The sequence below is a fragment of the Podarcis liolepis genome (assembly GCF_965112155.1).
Source record: "Podarcis liolepis genome assembly, chromosome: 9".
Lineage (NCBI taxonomy): Eukaryota > Metazoa > Chordata > Lepidosauria > Squamata > Lacertidae > Podarcis > Podarcis liolepis.
The window spans coordinates 29,449,343-29,465,411 of NC_139564.1; the positions used below are offsets into that span (position 1 = coordinate 29,449,343).

Sequence of the window (16,069 nt, forward strand, 5' to 3'; positions counted from 1 at the left end):
CTGGTGAACGAGAGGAGCGCTCGGAAAGGCCGTTTACCTTCCCGCTGGAGCGGTACCTATTTATCTACTTGCACTTTGATGTGCTTTTCAACTAGGCCTTGCTAATTCACGAGCCTCAGTACTGTTCAGTCATACCTTGGGTTACAGGCGCTTCAGGTTGCATTTTTTTTGGGTTACGGACGTGCCAAAACCCGGAAGTACTGGGACGGGTTACTTCCGGGTTTCAGCGGTCACACATGCACAGAAGCGCCGAATTGCAACCCATGCGTGCGCATGAGCAGCGCTGCAGGTTGCAAACGCTGCTGGTTGCAAACGTGCCTCCCACACGGTTCACATTCACCACCCGAGCATCCACTGTATAGTAAACACCTGATTCTTTTGCTCTCCTCTTCTGGTTTGACTTAGAAGAAGGTATGGAGGAGAAGGTGGGCAAGGCCAAGGGGTGGGCTGTTAGTTACTGAGATGACTAATGAGTACAGTTACTTTAAAATAAATTAAAAAATTGTGCAGTAGCACCTTAGAGACCAACTAAGTTTGTTCTGGGTATAAGCTTTTGTGTGCATGCACACTTCTGAAGAATTGTGCATGCACACAAAAGCTTATACCCAGAACAAACTTAGTTGGTCTCTAAGGTGCTACTGCACAATTTTTTAATTTATTTCGACTGCGTCAGACCAACACGGCTACCTACCTGAATCTAGTTATTATAAAAGTTCACCTCATGTTATTCAGATCAACCATGTCCATCCTGAACTCTGTTAATAACCAGTTACCACCTCCCTTCTTTCTCTCAGTTATGTCTGCTTTCCACTCAGTGCAAAAATAATTTTGAGTTTTGAGCAGCTTTAAGGCATCAAGCCATATTTCCCCATCATCTCTGTAAATGCAGTGGAAGCCTTTTAGTGCAGCACTGGTAGAATGTGATTTTAAATCATGTGTGTATTTGTAACAGCTACAATTTTTTTGTGTGTGAGTGGAATACTTCTATTCTTCTACTCTACAAAAAAGTATCCTGCTGATTCATGACGGGGTTGTTTGTTTTACAGGTATCCTGGTCAGACATTGGAGGGCTAGAAGATGTCAAACTGAAATTGAAACAAGCAGTGGAATGGCCACTGAAGCATCCTGAGTCTTTCATTCGAATGGGGATTCAGCCACCAAAGGGAGTACTACTCTATGGACCTCCAGGATGCTCAAAAACCATGATTGCAAAGGCATTGGCCCATGAAAGTGGGCTGAATTTCTTGGCAGTGAAGGTAAATGGCATTTCTAGTTTTAAGGCAGGACATTATAGGATACGTGTGGAATAAGAAATGCTGATACACCTGTGCTTCTTGGTAACTTTGTGTTGGCCTCTGTCTGAAGTGAGATGGGGGAGCTGTTTCTGCACTGGAAGCACATGACATCCCTCCTTTGTCCTACTTTGGACAAAAAAAAGCAAGTCACTTGCACCTTCCTGTTTAACTGATGCACTTTGAAGCACTACTTGTATCCAGTGTTCCTTCTATTCAGAGTAGAGCCATTGAAATAAATGGGCATGACTAATTTAGGTCCGTTAAGTTTCGTGGGTCTACTCTGATGAGAACATAGTTGAATACAACAACTCAGTGTGTGAACAGCTTTCAATTGTTTATTAATTTATTTTATTTCACAAAATTTATATACCATTTGATTGTGAAGGAAAAAACCTCAAGGCATCTCACAGAAGCAGTAAAGCTATCAGTAAAAGCTGTTTAAAACAGCTATTTAAAACTAATAATTAAAATTAGCAGTAAGCTAAAACGTTGCCTCTGCAGAAACTTGACTTTGTCCCTCTTTAACTATTTTACACAAAAGGGACGCGGGTGGCACTGTGGGTTAAACCACAGGGCCTAGGGCTTGCCGATTGAAAGGTTGGTGGTTCGAATCCCCGTGACGGGGTGAGCTCCCGTTGCTCAGTCCCTGCTCCTGCCAACCTAGCAGTTCAAAACCATGAAGTGTAAGTAGATAAATAGGTACCGCTCTGGCGGGAAGGTAAATGGCGTTTCCGTGCGCTGCTCTGGTTTGCCAGAAGCGGCTTAGTCATGCTGGCCACATGACCCGGAAGCTGTACACCGGCTCCCTTGGTCAATAAAGCGAGATGAGCGCCGCAACCCCAGAGTCGGCCACGACTGGACCTAATGGTCAGGGGTCCCTTTACCTTTAACTATTTTACACAGTACATAGTTAGACTGTAGAATTGGCTACACACAAAATGTAGGGATGGCAGCCCACATGGGTGGGTGGCTTTAAAGGGGGGGGGGGTTATACAGATTCATGGAGGTTGAGGCTATCAATGGCTGCCCCCCAGTTGCTGGGGAACAGGAGTGGTTCAGAGTTCTGTTGTGCTCGTGACTTCATGTAGACTGCTGGCTGTCCACTATGAGGACAAGATGCTGGACTAGATATGACTTCTGTCTGAACCAGCAGAGCTCTTGTGTTCTTAGATGGGATTAATAATTTCCACTCATAGGTTATACTAGGCTACATGCAAATCTGAGTAACAACCCCTTAATTGCCAGTTTTTATAAACAGAAGCAAGTGTTTTTGTGCAGAGAAGTGGGGAGGACCCTTAACCCTTTCCTGTCTCTACTATTTTTCTGCTGGAATTCCCCCTGTTTTTCCTCCTGTGATAGGATTCCAGGTGCATATGGGGTGTAAACATAATTGGAAACCTTGGCAGTTGGTTGGGAGGTAGGGAGTTGGAGTGGAAAAACAGTACACAGGAAGAAGGTTAAAGCACTCCTTTGCTATTTCTCCATACAAGAACACCCACTGCCAAACTGCTTTTGTTTAAAAACAAGTTACAAGATATGAAAATTGTGTGTAATGTGTTGCTTGACCTCGGGCTATCAATCCATAAAAGAGAAGTGTTAAATAATTAGGCCTTTCTGATGTTCTAAACGTACAGGAGTGCCAAATGATCTAGCACTCTCTGGATTTTAAGAATACTTTAGAAACTAGCTGGCAAAACTTGTATTGCCTCAAAAGAGCAAGAACAACATTTATGCAGGCAGAAGAGAGTCAGCGACTCCAACGCATTATTTGTATTTAGTAAATGTGTCCAATTGCGGTGGAAGGTTTTTTGGTAGAAAATGTTCTCGGTGCCTTATTTTCTGTTTTAAATAAGATCCTTTCAGTGTTAGCTTCTCTTTTTTTCCTGATTAGCAATGATTACAAAAATATACAATGTTGTCAGAGTTCTGACTTCATCTTGGCATATTTTCTAATGTCCTGTATCCCTCTTCGGATTCCGTTCCGTGGCTCTCTGCCCTTGACATGTGCTTAAGTTTGGTTTGTCATCTGGGTCAAGTATGTCAAAATATTTTCCAGTTAAAATTTCCTCCGCCGTTTTTCTCCTTCCTCCTGGCTGCAGCAGTTAAAATAGATTAATGAGGCTTGGAAATCTTGCTGCTCTGCTTCATGAGCAACCATCACTGAATCCCCAGAAGGAAACTGGTTAGTGTTCCGATGAAGTTTTTTGGCAGATCATCCTTTAGCTATTGTTTAGTAAGCAGAAGTATGAAATGTCACTCTGTGATCTGTGCTGATTGAGTAATAGACTTAAAAATTTAGCACATATTGAGCTCCATGCTGCCAACTCATTTATTAAGCAGAGTGCAAGAGAACAGGAATAGGACATGTAGCTTTAGCTATCCAATGAGCTGCACCAAAAATGCAGACCTGAGTTGGTGTTTCATTCTTTACTTCCACAATCACAAGGATTTATTTCAAATGTTACACTAACCTCTTAGCGGTTTACATAAAAATAATAAAAATACAACAACATTTTAATGAAGTCTCCTGATAACTTGATAAAAACTAAACGCAACTGCATTTCACAATAAAGCAGCCATGCACAAAAAATTAAAAATTAAGAGTCCAGGAAAGCTTGGGTAAACATGTATATTTTTCGGAGGCATTGGAAGGTCATTACTGTCTGAATCTCTGAGTCTTGAGATTCAGAGTAATCTCTTTATGTGGATGTGTATTTGGTATGCTTATAAATTTATATTTGTAAAATCAAATAAAAACGATTTCAAAAAAAAAGGAAGGTCATTACTGTCTCTGGCTCATTAATTTACTGAAGGTAGGGGCATTCCAGGTGGTAGGTGCTATCACCATGTGGTCACGCAAGTGGCAATCACTAGTCATCAGGATTGAGGGGGCTTGTGTGTGGCACCACGCAACCCAGGAGCCAGCGCCCTTCCTAATCATGGAACATCCAGCAGGGTCTCCTTGGAAGACCCTGTATTATAGGGTTTATCTCTGATTAAGTAGATATTCAAAAGTTCTTCAAGGTAGAATTCTATGTGATATGACAGATTTCTTTAAAGCTGTGTTTGGGATAAGGAAAAGGTATGTAACTCTTTTCATGCAGGGCCCTGAATTGCTGAACAAATACGTTGGAGAATCTGAACGTGCAGTCAGAGAGGTAAGGTGTTATTAATTTAACTGGAATATTAAGTGCACATGTACAGGGATGTATAATGCAACTTACTGTCTGTTTTGCCACATTATAGTCAGGGTCTTTTTGTTGCATCATGCAGTCATTGCTTTGCAGTAACTAGTTTTCACAGGCTTTGAATTATAGCAGTCTTCACTGCTTCCTGCCATATGTTGATATGATGAAGTCAGCTTGGGTATGAATTTGCTAAGAGTGGAGGGTGTTCTTGGAAGCTCAGCCTGATATCTCTGCCCCCTTCTTTTTCCTATCCAAACTTACCAGGGGCCAGCAGCAGGATGGTGTTGCTGTGGGTTCACTGAAGACCTTTGCCACTTTCATAGCACTATCCTTGGCACAATGATCGATGGGGAATCTTCGCTTCTAGATTCTTTTACTAGGATACTAATTTACTAATACTGCTGATGTGCTGTTCTAGTAGAATGGAATTCAATATTTTGTGTTCAACGAGTTGCATTCATGGAATGGAGAAATATTTCCATGGCTTAGCTTCTGTTTGACAGTTTTAAAATGATAGGAATTATCCTGTTAATGCTGTAGCAGCTGGCAACTATTTTGTTTTTACCAGGTGAGCATGGAACATCCTTTGGCAAATTCTTAAAAGGTTTTGCCAACTGGTAGTATTCAAAAGTTAAAGACATTTAAAATAGTAATCCCCAGATATGCTTAGTATATGTTCAGTTAAAGTATATTTACACAATTTTTTTTGCTGCTGTTTAGAGAATAATTGGAGGGATGCAAGCAATGCTATTTGAAATGGTTAACTCCACAGTCTACAAAAGCGCAGTCCATCGGTTGGACATTCTAGATGATCCAAGGTTGTGTCATTATGGTTTTATCTTTATATTGCAACCTATCCTGGATATCAGAGGCAAACCACGGGTAACAACTTTATTTGTGATTATGCAACTTCTTTGGACAATCTGACAATTGTTTTGTTTTTGTTTCGTCAGATCTTTAGGAAAGCCAGAGCTGTTTCACCCTCAATATTGTTCTTCGATGAAATAGATGCCCTGGCAGTAGAAAGGGGGAGGTAAGAAAAATTATGTACAAGGTTCTGGATCTGTTACTGCTTTGTACTTTCACACGAACAAGAAGTTGACTTTTGTATCTGTTTCCCTTGCATATTTAGATGGAAATTGGTTGGTTCATTTTATTAGGGATAGAAGTATTGGGTCACCAGGAGGCAGACCCAGGGCCTGTCTGTCATAGTGCCTCGTGATGTAGTGTTTCAACATGCCAATCACTTCCATCCATTGGACATGCTGGCTTGGTGTGGCTAATGGAAGTAGGAGTCCACAGCATCTGAAGAATGCTATGCTCAATACCCCGTTTAAAGTAAAGGAATGGCATTTCCAGAACCATTTGATAATAATGATGATGATGATGATGTGATTTCCAACTAGGTCACACAGAGTATACCCAATGAAATCAATGGACTTAAGTTACTAAGTCAATGTGCTCTGAATATGACTAATGTTGGATTTCACCCAACAATAATAAGAGCTTTCTGTTTTGTACATCACCAGCTGTAATTTGCTTGTGTGACAGGGATGTAGAGTTACCAGAACAGTAGTCTCTTGCGTTAGCAGTAGCAAACTTTTAGAGCTAAATTGTCAGATCTGACGTGAGCATAGAACCGAAACAGAACACTAGCCAGTTGCTGTAATTTCTGCCCTTTGATGCAACCTGACTGTGGTGTCTCGTTATATGTTGCTATATTCGTTTCCTGCCCATTTTTATTATGACACTTATATAAACTTTTAGCCATTCTCCAGGGCACTATTAAACATGTCTAAACTAATTATTAAAGAAATTACAAACAGGAATAAACATGTCAAATACATATTTTTAATAAAGATTTTGAAACTGTGCAATGTGATGAAAAGGCTGTTATAAGGAAAAAATGAAAATGGTCAGTTTTGTCCAGTATGTTCACTGGAGCCTTAATTTAGAATGTTCCCATTCTAGCTAGGTGCACTTCCCAAACCATCATCTTATCTGGAGATAGATGGAGAAGGAGAAAACACAGCCTTGGCCTGTCCATTGGAGATAGGAGGTGTGACCTTCAGTGTTCCATTGAAGACATCCGCTCTTTGGAGCATAGAAAAGAGCAGAGCAGGACACAAATATTTTTTTGTCAAATGTGAACCATATGGGAGGTAAAATATGTAACATAGTTCTCATAAAATTCATCTGGAATTAAATGGTGTAGGAAACCAGACAAGGCACTTATTGGAAATGACCTGTTTTTACAGGCTGATTTTCCACAGTAGGAATTTGCAAATGCATTAGAGATGCTAACGATTTGCAGGCTCCAGAGATCCATTTCCTCTTCTATAACCAGACTGAGGTTTTCAAGGAAACACCTGTTGATATTGTCTCCCTAGTCCCCCTGTGCTTTTTCTACAGAACAGATTGCTGTCGTTAAACGCCCTGTGCCCTTTCCCTACAGATAACTACTTCTGGTTATAATTTACCCTATTAATTGGCAGTGTTTGTGTAAAAATATTGGAATGAAAGATACTGCAGGTGGCTTTTGTGTGCAGAATAGCATTTGTGTATCAGCTGCCTTTGCACATATACAGGGCAGAAAAATGTAAATCAAGAAGCAGCTACATACACTTCATGTATAATTGAAACAGAATAAAAAAATAGGCATACAGCATAAGGCTGCTACTGGCTTGGCCCTTATTTGCACTTCTGTGGAAGATTGTTACCTGACCCTAAAGTAACCCCATGCACCCCTGAAGTGCTCGTTTTGTTTGTTAATTTAATGTATACCACCCTTTGTCCTAAGGCCATGGGATGGTTTCAGTATACTAACATAAACAACATAGTGTATAACATAGTGCATAACAGAGCAGTATCCTGCTAAACATTTCAACAACAACAACAACAACAACAATTTATTATTTGTACACCGCCCATCTGGCTGGGTTTCCCCAGCCACTCTGGGCGGCTTCCGCAAAGACCAAAAATACACTAATATGTCATACATTAAAAACTTCCTTGAACAGGGCTGCCTTAAGATGTCTTCTGAATATCAGGTAGTTGTTTATCTCTTTGACATCTGATGGGAGGGCGTTCCACAGGGCGGGTGCCACTACCGAGAAGGCCCTCTGCCTGGTTCCCTGTAGCTTTGCTTCTCGCAATGAGGGAACCGCCATAAGGCCCTCGGCTCTGGACCTCAGCATCTGGGCAGAACGATTTCTACTAGCACAAACACCTTTGATTGCACAACAGCACTTCCTCTCATCTGCATGCCCCCCAAATATATTCTGGGAGATATCCCAAGCACCTGGAACAGATTTAGGGTGGTGGGGGCACACAGGGAGAGAACAGTAAGGGAAAGTTCCACTGTACAGCCAAAAGTGCTTGTGGTAGTGGAACTGTTTAGTTGGATAGTGCCTTGAATATCCACAAAATACAAAACATTAAAACAGTTGTTGGAGGCTGTGGGTAGTGGTAGGACTAACTTGCGATTTCTATAAGAATTGATTGTATCTCCATCATAGTAGCTACCTCTTATTTGGTGAAACCACAGCTAAGGGAGGGTGGAAAGTGAAGGAAATTGCTACGGCGGTGGGAGGACTAAAGAATGTATGAGAAGATTTGTATGTTATTTGCCAAGTTTAATAATAAAGAATAGCGAAGGCTGTGTCACTGATTTCCGAAGTGGAATTGAGCAAATAAAATGAGAGGTTTTGTTTTGAGACATTGTGGTTGTTCCTGCTGACTATCGTAGAACCACTTTGGCAGTCTTTGTTACAGTATTTAATAAATCTTCTGAAAGTAGTGGTGAATTTGGCATATATTAAATGAAACTGGCCAATTCACAGTCCAAATATACAATAAGGAACAATCTGTACTCCTGAAGAAATGGATGCCTTTCCTATTTCTCTGTGGTTCTGACTAATATTGGGTTTCTTTTAGTTAGCTGCCTTTTCTTGGCATTATTTCATAAAAGACGTCTGCATTGAGGTCATGTCCACATGAATGTTCCAGATACAACTGTATGCGAGAAGGAATGTTTGTTCCTAAATAATCCTTTCCTTTTCAAAGCTTCAGATTCTTAACAAATTGTGCAGCTGCAGAGAATTATGGGTACTTGTAATTCCTTGGTATCCTGACCATGTAAAACCTAATTCCACTGACCGGTAAACTTTGCCAAGAGGAAATGGCTTGGTAATTAAACTTGAAGGTGATGAATGAACATGGTTCTGTGTAAATGCAGTCCAGACAGTCTGTTTGCTGAACTTGGGATATCTACGTGCTTTGGAAATAGGATGCTGTTTATACATGTAGGATTGTGGGGAGTTTTAGGCAATAGACATGTTTGTTCCTTTTTGTTTTTTATAAGCAGTTTCAGGCATGAAAAATTGTGGGTTGGAGAGAACACTACTGTTAAATTCCTTTTTAAAAAGTCAGTGCTTTGCTGTACATTATTGAAGGAAGAGAACTATATAAGGCACCAGTTTGCTTTCTGAGGCCAAGAAGGGGAAGCGTGTGAACAGAAGGTAACCACTGTGCTCTCAAAATTGCAGCCATTTAGGGAACAACTTTTGATTATACTTTAAATGCACATGGACATTTATCTGGTACTTTGGTCATGCAAAATGAAGTGACTGAACGGTGAAAGAAAAATAATCAAAGGCCAAAATCTATGGTAAAATCTACAGGTTTAGCTGTAAGTAATCGGCACCAGAAAACAATATGTAGTAAGTGTCTATTTTGTGACTTAAATTCAAATGTTACAGCTACAGTGAAACACTTACTCTATATCCAGTAAGGTAATTATATATTTTTCTTCACTTGAAGCACTTTTAACTCAGGTGGAAAGGACAAATTAAAAAGTAGCTTCTACTTTAGTTTAGGTGCACATCCTTGCATGACAACAAACAACTAAGCCCTAGTGCTAGATAAGTGAGGTTCTGACTCAATAATGTGGAACGCATAAACACCTGCCTTTTCAGAATTCAGCTTGTTTGTTGGCCCACATCCAGCCCATCACTGCCTCCAAACAGTCTAGCACCTTAGCCAACTCTCCTGATTGAGATGGAAATAAGAGATGGCTGTCATCTGCATATTGGTGGCACTTTACTCCAATATCTTGAGTTCCAGTGTCTTCAAAGAGGTGTTAAATAGCATGGGTGACAAGACAGAACTCTGTGGGACACCACAGGAAAATGCTTGTGGTGTCAAACAGTGGCCTCCCTTAACTACTTTCTGGAAGTTTGAGCAGAACGAATGCAATACAGCACTCTGAGCCGCTCCAAAAGGATACCATAGTCAAGAAAGCTGCTGAAAGGTCAAGAAGAATGACCAGGGTTGCACACTCTCCATCTCTCTCTCCTGACAAATGTCATATCCAGGGTGGCCAATTTAGTTTCAGTGCCATCACTACAATAGATCCAGATTCTCAGTTTCCTCCAACTATGAATGAAGCTTGCCTCCAAAGCGGATAATAGCCACTGGGTGATAGTTATTTAGCATTTCTGGGTCCATAGAGGCCTTCTTAAGGAGGGGCACTCCACAGCCTCTTCAAGACAGGTGGTATTTCCCCTCTCCCAGTGAAGCATTGATGACTCCCTAGACCCAGAGAGAGAGAAAAAAACCAGTTCTTGCTGGGTATAGGACTGGATAAATATTTTAGATTTTGTTTAAAATTCCAACCAGCAATCCCTGGTATTGTATTTAAATATTGATATAATATTCTGCTGTAAGAGGAATCCAGCTTGTGTCCACATTGTAGTCTGTAGTACGTCCAGATTAAACTTCAGTTGATTCTACAGTCGGCATGATTGATTACAGTTTTCAGCTTGATTAACTTCCAGGAATGCACAGAAGGAGAACTGCTGAAGGGGGGAAATAAAGAAAGGAAATGGAAAAGTGCTGTCAAGTTTCTTTCTAAAAGACAGCTGCTGCAAGCTGAATATTGGAATATTAAAACTGGTTATCTTTTTCACTGTGCATAAGCACTGCACTATAAATACAAAGCTTATATCCCTTTGCAGAATCGTGCTATAAGGCTTGTTTACATGTTATACTGAACACAGGTGCAAACTGCCTATGCATGTACAATCATTTTTTGTGAAACAGTAAATATTTTATTATTTGTACAGCTTAGTTACTGTAACCACTGGTACACAGACTCTACATTCTTTTGAATGTCACATATGAATAACTGTACAACTCAACTGTTACGTAGACAGGTTGTATTATCATTGAATATAACATGTCAACACCCCTAATGAAGCTACTGTTTAAGCAACCTCAAATTTTACCATTAATGCACTTGTTTCATTAATGCATTTGTTTTCTTTATTGATACCTAAAGTGAATGAAGTTAAATGCATGTTACTTACATGTACACAGGATGTAGGTTTTAGGAGTATGCAAATCTTACAGTAAAAAAAAAAAATACTGCTGAAATGCATAACTAATAGCATATAAAACCACAATTAAAACAGTAAAAAAAAAAATCCCCATGCCCCCAAACCAGTAATACATACAACACGCTACAATGACACCAAAATATAGTTTGTGTATAAAAACATTTTGTATACAGTAGAAGATAACTGAGGAGCCCCTTCCAAGTTTCTGGAGCGATTTATAGGTATGTCTTACCTAGCTATATGGCATATTACTCATATGTACTGTGTGTTTGGTACATATGTGGAAGAAAACATGTATACTATTACTTGTAAAGCGTGAGTTGTTATATCTTTAAATACAGATCAGGAATTTATTGTTGAGTAGAGTTGATTAGTCTTGTGGTCTTTACTTGAGGAAATAGTCATTCATAAAAGTGTGAGTTTATGTTACAATAAAGGCCAAAATAGGTTTTTAGAAACTGTCTTGGCAGATGCCCATAATAGCAATTGGTAATCTTGATTGTTGCTTTTATTGAAAACAAGCACTCTGGAAAGCCTTGTCCTGCCAAAAACATATTTCACCAGAACTTGTGAGAGGAAGGAAATAAAACAGTGTGACAGTTAATTACAACCATGGTAGCTGGACTGAAAAGTCTGACCTGGCAGGTGTGCTTTGCTGACAGCTTTCCTCCTGTGAAAGCCTGACAGAAATGTCAGACTCAATACATTCTTCATACTGTGTGATTGTGGTGATTTTAGTGTGGGAGTGTGTTGGCAGGCAGGGGGTTTGGTATGTTAGGAATGTTTTACCTCAGAAACTTCTAGAGAAGTTAGGAACACTAGTCAAAAGATGTGTTTGGAGTTATAATTTTTCTGGAAGTAAGTTGCTTGAGGTTTTTAAAAATCATTTTCAGGTAACCATAAAATACACATGATTTTCAAGGACAATGTACAATGTGTATTAGAAGTGGAGCAAGCCAAATTTTTCTCTACTGTTCTTATTTCTCTAGATTTTTGAAGGTATAAACTGTAGAGGATAAGCTTGTTTTAAAAGGGTAAAGGTAGTTTAAAACAACAACAACAACAACAACAAAAACCCAATAATACTCTGGAAAGCTGTTTTTTCCAAGATCCATTTTCGCTGGAATTTGTAAAATGAAGGAAATAAAACAGTGTTGCAGTCATTTTTTACTTGTGTGTGGCCCCTTCCACACAATACATTTAAAGCAGTATCATACTACAGTGGTACCTCAGGTTAAATATTTAATTCGTTCCGGAGGTCTGTACTTAACCTGAAACTGTTCTTAACCTGAAGTACCACTTTAGCTAATGGGGCCTCCTGCTGCTGCCGTGCCACCGGAGCATGATTTCTGTTCTTATTCTGAAGCAAAGTTCTTAACCCGAGGTAATATTTCTGGGTTAGTGGAGTATGTAACCTGAAGCGTATGTAACCTGAAGCGTATGTAACCCAAGGTACCACTGTACTTCAAACAGTTGTGACTTCCCCAGAGAGCCATGGGAACTGTAGTTGGTTTTTTTAAAAAAAGGGTGATTAGGAGACCCTTATTTCCCCATACAGAACTACAATTTCCAGAGTTCCACTAAACCACTCTGGAAACTGTAACTCTGTGCAGGAACTAGAGGTCTTTCCAGACAACTTTCAGTATTCTTTGTGAGAAGCCATGGTGGTTTAAAGTGGAATGATACTGCTTTAAATGTATAGTGCAGATGCGACCTGTGTGTGTGTGTGTGTAATAAAATTAAGGTGTGCTTTATTTTTTTCTGCACACAACCCACACAGCTTCCCACATGGTTTCATTTGTGCTGCTAGGATGTCATATATTATCAGTGCTACAGATTATAGTATTTTGTTACTACATTTTCTCAGCATTTACCCCAGATAGCATCTTATTTGCAACTGTGACACTGTGCATTTTGGGCACCTGTGGGGTATTTTGTGGAACATACTTGATGATGGTAACGTAATGGGTGGCATTCAACTAATGTGCCTTGATAAGCGCAAGCATTTCTGCTTGTGCTGTGGGTCTTCCCTCTCGCCCTGCACATGCCCTGTGCCACCTCCAAATCTGCCCCAGAGGGAACCCGAAAACAGATCTAGGAGTCCCACAGAAGGATGGAAAAGTGTACTGCACAAGCAGATATCCTTGGGCTTAGGGAACATTCACACAGTTCAAATTGGATACAGTGGTACCTCGGGTTACAGACGCTTCAGGTTACAGACTCTACTAACCCAGAAATAGTACCTCGGGTTAAGAACTTTGCTTCAAAGATGAGAACAGAAGTTGCGCAGCGGCAGCGGGAGGCCCCATTACCTAAAGTGGTACCTCAGGTTAAGAACAGTTTCAGCTTAAGAACGGACCCACAGAACGAATTAAGTTCTTAACCCGAGGTACCACTGTACTCTTCTCCGCCTGTGTTTCAGAAACTTGCTTGTGTGTAGCTTAGGGAGCAATTAGAAATAGAGTGGAAGATGCTCAGGTTCAGTTTAATCTATTAAACTTCCAGAGATTAAGTAGCCCCCATGGTATTACAAGAATTCAGTTTAATCAGAAGTATATAAACTCTCTTAGTAGGCCTTGCTAAGTACTCTGTTTGAAGGGCCTTGACTCTACTAAGGTTTCAGTTTATGCTCTCAGCTGTTGTGGATGATCTTCAAAGAAATTCTACATATAACTTGAGAAACAGATTCTGTGGGGATGGATAGTTAAAAATTTATCTTCTGAGTAGTTGAGATGTTAACATTTTGTGTCTCATACTGCTTTAGCAGCCATAAAATTGATAACCCTCACGTAGTACAGTCATACCTTGGGTTAAATGTGCTTCAGGTTGAGCGTTTTCAAGTTATGCTTTGCGGCGACCCGGAAGTAACAGAGCTTGTTACTTCCAGGTTTTGCCACTCGCGCATGTGCAGACGCTCAAAATGATGTCACACGCGGAAGTGGCACAACGTGACACGCGCAGACGCGCTGTCGCGTCTTATGTTTTACTCAGGATGCGAACAGGGCTCCAGAACGGATCCCACCCGCATCCACTGTATGTCTGACTTCTGATTCCTTAGTTTAGTCCTTCCCTTCTCTTGCTAGGCTCAACTACTACTTAGGTTCTGTAAGCATGGAAGCTCACAGGTCCTTGTCAGGCCACCTTGGGGTTCTTTGTGTCTTTCTTTTAATGTATGAATTGTGTAAAGATCACTCTTATTTTTTGTTGGCCCTGTTTCCCTCCTTAAATCCAACCTTCAGTCTCCCAGGGGTAACAACCCACTTTTTAAGTATAACTTGTTAAGTTGGCATACCTGAACAACTCCCTTATGCTCACAGTAATAACTGTTGGAGAGCTTTTAAATTAGGGGCAGGGAACATTTTTAAGCCACGTTGCCCTTTGGGAAACCTTCCAAAGGCCACTTGCCAGTGGTAGATGAGGACAGTGGCAAAAGTGGGTGGAGCAGTGGACATAAATGTTATATCTGTACAGTAGGTTAGTTTCTACATTCCAACAGCATTGTTCTCCTTCATCTAGACAAACGAAGCGTTATCAACATTCAGTGGTACATTCCACCCAAGCAAAAATATTCAAGGTGCAAAGCAGAACTAGTGGGTGAATGTGTCTTAGGGAGAATTATGAGGGCCAGACATAGAGACCTGGAGGGCCACATTGCCCCAGTCTTGAAGTGCACTCTTATGGATGGTTTGAATTTTCTTAGTGACTGGTGACAGAAGCAGGTTAATAATTCCAGATTAATCTAGACTACAAGAGCATGCTGTTGTATAAATGTTGCTGTTTGTAAACAATTCCAAGAGGTGGTCAGCTTGTTGCATTTTCCAGATAGCAACCGCTGTTTCATTAAGTATGGGTGTCAGTGTAATTATCTAATGATTTTGGCTCAGTTTATTACACCTGCTTTTATTGTGAATTCTATAGAAAGTGGGAGTATGGGAAATCACTCTATTCAAAACTGTGGGTGGAAATAGGTCATGAAAGTTTTACAACTTTGCCTTTTTAAACACTGTGAAATCACAAAGTTGAATGTACAGTGGTACCTCGGGTTACATACGCTTCAGGTTACACACTCCACTAACCCAGAAATAGTACCTCAGGTTAAGAACTTTGCTTCAAGATGAGAACAGAAGTTGCGCAGCGGCAGCGGGAGGCCCCATTAGCTAAAGTGGTACCTCAGGTTAAGAACAGTTTCAGGTTAAGAACGGACCTCCAGAACGAATTAAGTACTTAACCCGAGGTACCACTGTACAAGATAGACAGCAATTGGCGTTGGTATTTTATCTTAAAGGCACTGTAGGAAGTTCCTCATTTCACTCTTAAGTCTTGCGCTCCTGACCATTCCTCAGTAGTAACCTTTTTAAAAAGCTTGTTTCTGTCATTGCTACTGATTCCCTAAGCTCCAGACAGCTGTCATTGGACAGGTGAACAGGCACACGTGCGCACCTCACAAACATTGGCATTCTGTTTGGCATACAGTCGGGTTTGTTGACAGGAAACTGTTTTGCATCAGTTTTTGCCTGATTACTATTTCTGTAGTGCTGGGATGGTGACATCATGGTTCACAGGTCAGCTGGCGGTGGTGGGGAAGAAACGCTTATTGGCTGGATGCTGGTTTTATAAATGGGTCTGAAAGGTTAAACATAATTTGTGTATCTGAGTTGTGCTTGCGTCAAAAACCGAGACAGCTTTAATGAAATTCTTGTTGGGAAATCATGGGAAAATGGAAAAAATACATGCTTGTATGTCACCCCTCAGATTAACAGTTTATGCAGAGCTCAAACATCTGAGCACACATGCTGCTGACGCAGTTCTGGAGCAGCTGGTGGAGAAATCTCCTGCTATAAATGTCTGTCTGTCTGCATTTTTATAGGATAGCCTGTTAAGCCAAAAGGGCTTGTTTACTTGTAGGAGTCATGCTAAATATGGTGTGTAATCTGACAGCTGAGTTCCATGCATAAAGGAAAGCACGGCAGCTTTGGGCTACATGGAGGACTTAAATCTGTATTAATATCAGTGTGGGCAGGGGTCTTGTACAGCAAAGGAGTACAGGGTAAATGCTTATTTGGAAAGCAATCAAAATAAACATGAAACATTGCATTTTAGGTTCCGGAAGCATATGCAAAAGGAAAGTAATTCTACTTTTTCTGTTTCCTTTCCTTTCTGGTCCTTACTTGATTCATTTCCAGTTGGG

General features: G+C 40.6%; 1 protein-coding gene across 2 annotated transcripts in view; it reads left to right on the forward strand.

The window, feature by feature from the left end:
* The window catches only part of AFG2A (AFG2 AAA ATPase homolog A), a 149,569-nt gene that overhangs the window by 23,089 nt on the left and 110,411 nt on the right, over window positions 1-16,069 (forward strand). For both annotated transcript variants that reach the window (XM_083460333.1, XM_083460334.1), the window contains exons 11-13: window positions 1,047-1,256; window positions 4,400-4,453; window positions 5,437-5,516. In XM_083460333.1, coding sequence (XP_083316459.1) covers window positions 1,047-1,256; window positions 4,400-4,453; window positions 5,437-5,516 — 344 coding nt within the window. The remainder of the gene's footprint in view (window positions 1-1,046; window positions 1,257-4,399; window positions 4,454-5,436; window positions 5,517-16,069) is intronic.